The 10,507-nt window shown below is 39.9% G+C and overlaps 1 protein-coding gene across 1 annotated transcript; it reads right to left on the bottom strand.

Annotated features, from left to right (window-relative positions):
• Window positions 1-519: 519 nt before the first annotated feature.
• On the bottom strand, window positions 520-10,062 carry nfs1 (NFS1 cysteine desulfurase). The gene is made up of 13 exons (XM_006782952.2): window positions 9,701-10,062; window positions 8,035-8,105; window positions 7,804-7,920; window positions 6,352-6,435; window positions 5,495-5,647; window positions 5,219-5,312; window positions 4,916-5,050; window positions 4,327-4,484; window positions 4,136-4,241; window positions 3,734-3,815; window positions 3,200-3,283; window positions 2,872-2,961; window positions 520-2,749 (listed from the first exon to the last, which is right to left on the bottom strand). The coding sequence occupies exons 1-13, from the start codon at window positions 9,804-9,806 to the stop codon at window positions 2,686-2,688; spliced, it is 1,344 nt and encodes a 447-aa protein (XP_006783015.2). The 5' UTR covers window positions 9,807-10,062; the 3' UTR covers window positions 520-2,685.
• Window positions 10,063-10,507: the final 445 nt, after the last annotated feature.

The raw sequence follows: 10,507 nt of genomic DNA, 5'->3' as shown, positions 1-10,507 counted from the left end.
GTATTCCATTTTGTTTTTCTATTCAGGTATGCCATTACGGCACAGGCAGTGTGTTTGGGATCAGTGTCATGCTGAAAAACTAAGCTGTTGCCAGTCCAAAGCTTTCCAGATGGTATATTTCTGTGTTTACTGGAAGCAAAATGGGAAGACATGAGTGGTGCAAGACTTTTGCACAGATTATACATACATACAGGGGCCTAAGATGTAACTGTGCCATGTTTGGTTGCTAAACTCCTGATTGCATAAGAGTCTGTGGACAGACAGATTTGGAGTTTTACAGTCACAGACATTCGTGGTGTTTAACTGAAATTTTATCTGCTATAAAAAAGACCATTTCTGATCTCCAGGGAAAAGAAGATCCATCTTTTTTATCTTATAATGGAATGGTCAAACTACCTCAGGTTGAACTCTCTGCAACCCGTGGAGCAATGTGAAAAACGCATTCAGACATCATCAAAACTGTTTTGAGAATCTGAGTTGAAAAAACAATAAACACAAATAAAATACATCAAAAGTTGATGGCATAACCAGAAGCAGCAATTTTATTGGATACTAATGTGCAATGACATGTAACAGTCGAAGACAGTAGATGCAGGAGACGAGTAAATATATCAAAAAGAGGCTCCAGATACATCCAAGAACACAATACAAGAATCCCCCTCCCCCAGATAGTGTAGTCTTAACCAATTGTTTATTTTTGTTTAGATTTTCACAATCATCTTGTATTTCCTGTCATAAGCCACGGACACGTGTGACAGAAGTCTGACTTTAAAAATCAGGGCTGCAGACTTGTAGAGTGTTCCTGACAAACAGAACAATGAAACCGCTGCTGCTAACAATGTCTCGTTGGATATTTCACTGAGAACTGCGGATCATACGCCAACATGCTACCACTGAATGAATAATAAACGCTGATGTGGGATGATAAGACAAGAGCATGAGACAGAGAGGGCAGTTTATAACCTATGAACAGAGCTGGAGAGATAAGCCTGTGAATCTCTAGTGAAAAAGTCTGACTCAAATAAATACTGGGTGAATCATCACATCCTGCTGCCTTCAGTTGCTCTTTCCAGCTTTGCTGAAGCAACACAGCTTTGTTCCGATTCTTTTATCACTTAGATTGTTGCCCGTGTTTTATTTTTTCCTAATTTATGTGGCTATCTTTGGGTTTAATGTGAGTGTGATGGTATCACAAAGCTCGGTCACATTTAGCAAGAGTAAACAGTAACTGTGTTGGTCACACTCGTGCTTCTCCACAGCAGGTTCATTCTCAAGATAATATCAAAACTTGTCATCAATTGGTCAGTTGGATCGCTGGATATAAGATCCGCTGGATATAACACCAATGGATGTTTGAACTACTGCTTGACTCAGTAAATTATAAATTATTTTGTTCTAGTTGTGTGAATGTCTGATCAGGTCTTCCTGTGGAGCTCTTTGGCTCTGCAGAGAGGGTGATTACTGGAAGTCAAAGAATGAAAGGGCTATGGAAACACACTTGCCATTAGCCCCGGCATACTGACTGCTTAAAAGACTTCTCAGGTTTTCAATATTAAGTTTCACCCCAGTTTGAAGTCTTTTACACTACATTACTGAGATATATTTGACAGATGACAGTACACAGCTACAATGTGTGGGCCTACAAAGCTTCTACTAATTGCAGTGTCATAAAAAAAACAATGTTGCATTTCAACCTGCCTGCCACATTGACCACTTCATGATTTGGACGGTACTGTGTGTAACTTCCATTTCCCACAGACACGCTCATGAGTGCATTAGTAAAACAAGTGTAAACTAAGCTGTCTGTTAACCAGCTTCATGACACCAGTCATCAAGATGTTAGATTAGGTGAAGTCAAATCACCTAAAGAATCAGATTAAAAGCGCCTCTGTGCGATTTACTGCATGTCTGTCACACTGTGCAAGACCAGTTTTAGACAAATCTTGGTCACAGATAATGATGCATATCAAATTGTGCGATGGATGCATAGTTGATTACAGTGCTGCAATGTTTTTAGAAAAAAATAATAAGGATAGAGACATATGAGCAAGTATAAAAGGGTTTCTTCTTAGTCATAGAGAGAGGGTTTTTTTCCTTTTTTACTTTACAACCAATTGTTTTGGTTTGTGTGTGTGCCCACAAATTTGTTTTCCCCTAACCTTTATTAAAAAATATGACATGTGCCGACTGGTTTATCCTTTACTATTATATTCTGAATAACTGTTTTTTTTTGAGTAGCCCTGCTGTGAAAACATGGTCCTGGATGTCTGTCTCAATTTTTTGTTTGCGGGCAGTCTTTGTTGATCAAAGCCCCAAATCGGCCACTGATGGACATGTCGCACAATCAATACCATATTTAGTTTGAGACAACCAAAGAGGATGAACTTCTCATGAATGTGATGTTAGATCTCAGAGCGTATCACAGCCTCTGTAAATGTTCCAACTGAGATAAAGAAACAAACGTCTGGGCAACAGAAGAAAAAGAAGAGATTGCTGTGCGTTGGTCAACTGTCTGAGCAACATCTCCTGAGAGAGCAACTGGAGGAGCTTTTACAGAGACAGAGCTACAGCTACAGACAGACGACAGGGAGTTTGTGCGTGTTTGTTTACAGGAAGAAAAAGCTGGTCTGTTCCCTCAGTCTTTTGGGAACTATCATGTCGAAGTGGGCAAGAAGTGGAAGAAGCTTAATGCTGCGTCCAGTTGATGCTCTTCAGGTCGATGCCTTCCTGACTCATCTCCCACAGAGGACTGACAGACAGAAAGAGAGGCAGGTTAGAGAAAACAAGGTTATCGTTCAAAATTTTGTATCAATTTTATGAATGTAAAGTAAAATCAGCGTCTGCGCGATAGTGTCTGAGAGCTGACTTTACCTCATCTCTCTGAGTCTGTGGACCTGCTCGATGCATTTCTCTGCTGTGTAGTCAACCTCTTCTTCAGTGGTGAACCTGCCAATACCAAACCTGCCACAGACACAAACAGACATTTAAACCTGAAACTAGAGAGCATGAAAGGCTGTCTGTAACCATTCCCTGGTTATCCAAGTTTATAAACAGCTTTGTTTTCTGTGGATTTAATCACTTTGATTGCTAAGTCTGATCAATGTGAAGAAAAGAGTTAGGAAGCACAAGGAAGATCCTTATTAAACTTCTGGGGAGTTGCAGTTTTTATCATAATCCAGGTTACAGGAGGTATTGTTACCTGATGGAAGAGTGAGCCAGATCTTCATCTGCTCCAATAGCTCTGAGGACGTATGATGGCTCCAAAGACGCTGAAGTACATGCACTGCACACACAGACACAAATATTCAGTCATCTTTAGAGACTTTATGCACATTAATACAAGGCTTTTGAACTGTACATTAAGCATGTAACTGTACTCTCAATGCTGGTGTTGAAACTGACATTTATGTTAAAAGTGTTTCTGTGAACTTGAGCAGAAGATAGGGAACGAAAAGTGGGCAGTGGAGGTGCTCAAGGCATTCAGGACTTTGTGTGATAGGAGAATGATTTAATTTCAATTCCAGATTTAAAAAGCAGCCAACAAAGAGAAGCTAATGTAAGAATCCTACCATGACCACACAGGTGGCAGGACACTTGATTCATAAATAGTACACAAATCGGTCAACACTTCCATCCTCTCAAAACCATGCCGATTTTCTAACTTTTTGATGCAGTGGGTAAAGTTACACTCAAAAGTTGGACATATGTGCGTGAAAAAAAGTTTGTATCTGACCTCCCTGATGACAGAGCAACATCCTTCAGTGCCATCAGCAGACTCTCGCCCTCCACGTAGGCAAAAGAAAGGTTGATACAGCCTGAAAACACCCAGACACACAAACACAATCAAAGGTGTTAGTCCAACTTCCAACAAAAACACTTCAAAAATCTTCACTGACTTGTAAATCAATTTTGGTTTAAACTCTAGCCTGCAGCAGCAGCACTGAGTTTCATTTCTACATGGAATTTATTAGCGTATTATAAAACCAGTTTAGTTACAAGGAGCACTTTAACACTTTACAGTTTAAGAGTTGGTTTTGAGGTTCAGATTAGAATTAGGTATAGGCTAAAGTTAAGAAATGTCTTACGCTAATAAATGTCCTCATATAGACTGCTGAACAAACATAAATATGTTTACCAGGGTAACGCTGTTCTGGATCTCCATTCATGATGACATCAGGAATCTCAGACATGACCTTCTGGACCAGACGATTAGCCAGCATGGACACCCGCTGATGATCATACTAAACAAACAAACATACACTAATCCCCCTGAAATGTAGCATCGTCTGGGAAGGTTTTTTGGATGTTTGACTTTGGTTATTTTACCTCCATCTCCTCCTGGGCGATGCTACAGGCAGCTCCCAGTCCAACAGCCAGTGGGGTGGGGACAGTGCCAGAGCGCAGGCCCCTCTCCTGCCCGCCACCGTTCTGTATTGGCTCCAAACGCACCCTTGGCCTGCGACGCACGTACAACGCACCCACACCTGGACACACACACGTAGTAAGTATTTTTGCTTTTACACCATTTTACGTGTATCTTTTCAAAGATAATCAAACTCCGACTTTGACAGCTGATTGAAAAAATTAACAGGGAAACTCTGCTGATTTAAAAAAAGAAAAAAAATCTTCATATAAACAACCTACACGCTTATACATACATACTATATACATACATACATACATTCACACATACATTTTTGCCATCTTTCCTGCTTCATATTTCACCTGCGTGTATTTTGTTTAATTTTTAAAACCAAAACACATATTTCTGTGCAAAAATTTAGCCATTTATAGTTTTATACAATTTATATAAAAATGGAAATGGGCACTGACAAATGAGCTCAACAAACTATCTCACCTGCCTATTGATCGGTTTAGAGTTATGCCACCTACTGGTACTGCTACTAAAGCTGACCTTTGGGTCCGTAAATCTTGTGACCACTGATGGACATCAGATCGATCTTCCAGTCAGAGATGCTGATGGGAATCTTCCCAACGGCCTGAGCAGCATCAGTGTGGAAGAAGACTCCTTTTGAGCGACAAATCTGACCTGTAGATAGAAAGAGTTCAAGCTCATTAATCTGATCAGAGCTCTCGGTTGGGCTCCGCATAAAGCGAATAGTCTGATTTATTCAGTAAAACTGACAAAACGATTTAGATGCGGATATTATGAGTACGTGATTGTGAGCATTTCGTGTGTTTGATTTGCTATGCTTACCAATCTCCTTGATGGGCTGCTTGACTCCGATCTCGTTGTTCACGGTCATCACTGACACCAAAGAGGTGTCAGTACGGATGGAGGCCTCCAACAACTGAACACACAAACAAACATAACTCATGAATTCTGTAATGCTACAAATGGAGGTAAAATAATAAATACAGGCTTCCCTGCCCAAAGGTATTGTAAAGATAGCTGCCAGTTTTTAATATGTTCACACAGACAATATTCTGGTTGTTGTCTGCGTGATCTCTCTTTTTGTCGCTGCATGTTTACCTCTAGGTCCAGCAGGCCGTTGTTCTGGACCGGTAGGTAAGTAACATCGAACCCTTCGGACTCCAGAATCCGACACGAGTCTAGGACGCACTTATGCTCGGTCTGAGTGGTGATCACATGACGTTTTTTGGCCTTGTAGAACCGGGCTACACCCTACAGGAGAGAACACACTGGGTTAAAGGGGAAAAAGTTTTAAGATTTTCTCTGATTCTAGCACTTTCTCGAGTTGTGAATCCAGTTTGTGGCTACTGCTCGTTTCTTTTTAGCATTAATTCAATGACCTCATTTATAATTCCAGTAAATCAGAATCGACAGCAGCGTGACTTTAATTTGCTTCCTCTATTCTTGCTGTTATTACTTGTTCTTTGCTACACATGGTGTCTTTGGTAAGGCAATCCAAGTGGACTGAAGTGAAGTAGTTTGTTTCAGTGAAACAGTGAAAACAGATGCTACTTCTTCCTGTCAGTTGACTTATTTGCCTCGTGTGCACAGAAAATTTCTTTTAATTAAATGTTCTCAACGTGGTTGACAAATTCCATTTTTATCACAAGTTTTTGCATTTCAATATTGTATAGTTTGATTCAGAAGAAGCATCCAAACAATACAAAGAGTTTTGTTAATGACAGTTTTGTTTTAAGGAGTTTTATTAATCAGTTCACATTCTGAATTTGCTCTTACTGTTTTATGTGTTTTTTATTTCTCATGTAGTTTATCACTTTGTTTTTTAAAGTGTTCTTATTTTGTAAGAGTTGTAGTTTTAATCTGTTGTCTGCATTTTATATTTTTGATCAGTTTTCACCAAAACAAAACCTGTGTGTTTGTGTGAGAGAAAGTGATTAAGGTCAAGAGAGTAGGACCTTGATAGCCATGTTGTTGGACTCTGTGGCTCCGCTGGTGAAAACGATCTCTCTGGGATCGGCTCCAATCAGATCAGCCACCTGCTGCTCAGAGAGAAAGAAAGGGAAAAAAAAAAACACCAAACAGATTCACATGTTTCTAATTTGTGTTTCTAATTTTGAACATGTGTTCTGGTGATGCTCTAACTCCGCCCCAGTGGCCATCACAATTTGGCGTGGCCATTTTTCCTGCTTTTAACACATAAACTTTGAGGACAAAATGCTCACTTGTTCCCTAATATATTCCATTCACTAACAGCTGCCATGATGAAGAGATAAACTTCACCTGTCAGTGGACATAATACCTGTTCAGTGTGTGTGTGTGCATATATACATAAGCATAAATATATACATACATGGGCTACGTTCACACTGCAGGCGAAAGCGCATCAAATCTGATTTCTTTGACCCTATGCGACCCATATCCGATCATGGTATGACAGTGTGAACGGCACAAATCCGATATTTTCAAATCCGATCTGGGTCACTTTCGTATGTGGTACTGAATCCGATACATATCCAATGTTTTAGAAAGCGACTGCTGTTTGAACGGTCATGTCGCATTATATCTGCCTTTTACGTCACTGACACAAGACAGACGCCAATTATCAGCGCTGGATAAGCGCCCAAGAAGACATCGCGAACGTTTCTTGGCCATCCCGTGTAGATGTCAGTGAAACTGTTGGGAAGACAACGTTGGAGAAACGTGAACATTTTATTTGTACTGTATAATCTGCAGATTCTGGCAGAAATCTGCAACTATCCTTTGAAGCACCGCTCCTCTCTAACAGCAATAAGGATAATTATTAGGTTATCTACATTGTTATGTAAATAACAAAATAACTTAAAGCAAAAATTGGGAAACGTAAAGTCCGAAGTCTTTATATTAAGGGCCATCAGTCAAACAATACTGTTTGCTCTGGGTCTAAACAGAGCGCGTTGTGTGTGACATCTTCTTTTGCGCATGCGGGCCGCTTTGAGCGTTCACACTAGAGAGCGTTTGCTGTCACATTTTATTTGTAGTGTGAACAACCAGACAAAAAAAAATCGGATTTGATCAAAAAAATCGGAATTGAGCATTAAGACCTGCAGTGTGAACGTAGCCTTAGACATATAGCAACATCAGTCAGTGACTCTCGGTGAAACATGCACATGTTGTAGGTTACAAATATTAATGTCGGAGTGCTGATGCTGAATTCAAACAGTCAGCACCAGCGCTCGACTTTGGTCTGCTCACTAGCTTGTATGAGGCCTGCATCTCTTTGCATACCACAGCTACAACTGAGCAAGCCAAAGTGATACATGGACTAGATTTTTTCAGTAAAAGGACTAGATCTTACTGTCCTTTTACTACCTGCAAAGAAAGTGTAAATAAGCACAGCCCACTTTTCTAAAGATGGAGCAGCTCTCTACCTTCCTAGCGGTCTCCATAGCGGATTCACTCTCCCAGCCGTAGGCATGCGTTCTGGAGTGAGGGTTACCGTAGTAATTCACCTGGTACGGCAACATGGCATCCAGCACCCGGGGATCCTAAAGACACACACAAACATATGAAACTCTAAGTACAACCAGCTTTATGTCCAACTCTCTCTGACATCAGCTGTAAAAGCCTGTAAAAGTGACAAAGTGCTTAGTAACAGTTACCATGGGAGTGGTTGCCTGGAAGTCCATGTAGAGGGGGCGAGGCTCATCCTGTTCATGTTTCTTGATCAACTCTGCAGCATAAATTACAGTATATTTAAGACATTTAAAGCCATTTTTAAGACCAGGTTAAATTTATTAATGTAAAAATAACAGCATTTAAATTGTGACCTCAAAGGGAAAACTGTTAAGACAATATGGCCTTGAATTATTTTTTTATTCACCTTGACCTAGATAACTGGCAGTAAATTGAAAAATGGATTAACTAAACACTAAAAAAAAATGTTTAATGTTTAAATGTTTATTTAGAAGTTCATAAATCACTAAAGTCACAAGCTGTTCATTACGTCAATGTGATTTTTCCACTTAACAAGGAAACTCAACCTGTGAAAATCAATACAACAAAGTGTAAAACATGACATTTCCTGTTCCCACTAGGTGGCGCTCTCCCTGATGTCAAATGTGGCAGTTGAAATATGTTAAGGGCTGGAGCCTGATCATATGTGTGCTCTTTGGTCCAGATCGGACAATGTATGACAGAATGAGAGGCAATAAGATTTTCATGGCGAGTCATCGAAATTCGCCATGGTGCCACGGCCTCACCGTATCACGAAAAGTCAAAAGCTCCGTAATTTAACATGCCCCGGGTGTGTAGTTGACACTGACCAAATATATGACCAAATCCTAAGGAGGAGTTCGAAAAAGTTCGAGGCATGGAAATGGCAAAATTAGAGCCAAAATGTCACCTTCACTTCTAAATTGCGGACTTTCTATTGGGTTTGCGTCAATGGGCCCACTGACTTTTTTGTTCGTCTCGGCATGGTACACATGTGTGCCAGATTTCATACATGTAGCTCAAACGATGTGTTCGTAGGGCTGCATTTAACAAAGCACAGATGGCGCTCTAGAGCCATTTCCCAGTGCTCATATGTAAAACCATTAAAATACGAAATGTTTCACCAAACCTGACATGTGTGCAAAATTTCATGAGTTTTTGAGCATGTTAAAGCCCTCAAAAAGGCAATTCATTTCAATGAAAAATAAGAAGAAGAAGAAACAGAGCAGATACAATAGGGCCTTCGCACTCTCAGTGCTCGGGCCCTAATAATAATAATAATAATAATAATAATAATAATAACAATAATAATAAACGGAGCAGATACAATAGGGCCTTCGCACTCTCAGTGCTCGGGCCTAATAATAATAATAATAATAACAATAACAATAACAATAATAATAATAATAATAATAATAATAAACGGAGCAGATACAATAGGGCCTTCGCACTCTCAGTGCTCGGGCCCTAAAAATGTTCTCAATCTGGCAATGAAGTCAAGAGTAATGTGCATGATTTTAACATTATAAAAATGGAGAGTGACACAGAGAATATCAGAACATAAAATCTTTTTAAAACAGTTATTTAACAAGATTGCTTCATCTTGTGCCAGTCAGTTAGTGCTCGTGAACTTTCCGTTTATTAGTGTTTTAATTTAGTATTTTTTAGGTTTTCCTGACCTCACATGGATTTTAAAATCGTCAGTTAACCTGACAGTTGACAGATGCTGTGAAGTTTCCTGCCTCCTTACTAAACTGCGTCACTTTGGGATTAGCTTCGTGCTAGTTGGTCTTGGGGGAATAAGCTACCCATTTTGCTCCGGGCTGTTGTTACCTTTCTGCGGGGAGCTAGCAGCCGTCCGCTCGGAGCTCAGCCGGAGAGGAAGCCACGAGGTTGGCCTCAGCAGCCGGGAGGACACGGTCCTACCCGAGGCAAGCATCTTGTCAGTGGACTGGCTTCAACTGGAAAGCCGCTGACCTCCGTCAAAAACAGCACGCTGGTCGTGCTGAACACCAGCAAAACAGAAAACTTGACACAGACCAGCTTAACCCACTGGTTCCTCCGCAAGAAAATATAAATAACAAAATATCACTACTTAAACAAAAGGTTAAATTTGAGTGAAGTTCGGGGATATTGCCGCCTGTCTGTTACGTCCAGGTATAAACACAAATGTCAAGATGAATACGTAACACCGAACACTTCCGTGTGAGACGTTCAAATTAAAAGCTTTTCACAACCATCGCAATGATAAGCATTGCTTCATATAAAGTAGATTATTTTCTAAAAAAGTAAATAATATGCACATATATTTGGATTTTTATCAGTCGGATTGATAGCGGTTTTTGTCCTCTGATTGTCAAGGGGAGAGAAAAAGCAACAGATAAATAAATGCAAGTAACAATGTAAAAAAAATATCAGAATTGGACTAGGGTCAGCAGTAAAAATGTCTTAGATTTTACAGGGTACAAACTTCAGGTTTCTGTTAATTAATTTAAGTAAGATAATGGAATATGTTCTTTATCACAAAAATTTGGGACTTCTGCAGCCAAAACAAATTGTGCAATACATTTTTAAAAAAATCCCATTATTTTAACTTCCGCCTCTTTGCAGCGTCTTCACTCGGTTACTTTGATAGCTTGA

Source organism: Neolamprologus brichardi, chromosome 5 (assembly GCF_056152115.1).
Source record: "Neolamprologus brichardi isolate AB-2024 chromosome 5, ASM5615211v1, whole genome shotgun sequence".
Taxonomy (NCBI): Eukaryota; Metazoa; Chordata; class Actinopteri; order Cichliformes; family Cichlidae; genus Neolamprologus; species Neolamprologus brichardi.
Note: the sequence above shows the minus strand (reverse complement) of the source record. Positions and strands in the feature narration are given on the sequence as shown.

Excerpts from the sequence above, each read along its gene's own strand:
- nfs1 (XM_006782952.2), bottom strand. The coding sequence starts at position 9,806 with ATGCTTGCCTCGGGTAGGACCGTGTCCTCCCGGCTGCTGAGGCCAACC. Across the intron at positions 7,921-8,034 it reads TCCAGGCAACCACTCCCATG|GATCCCCGGGTGCTGGATGC; the intron begins GTAACTGTTACT and ends GTGTGTCTTTAG. Across the intron at positions 3,816-4,135 it reads TCCAGAACAGCGTTACCCTG|GCTGTATCAACCTTTCTTTT; the intron begins GTAAACATATTT and ends GGGTGTTTTCAG.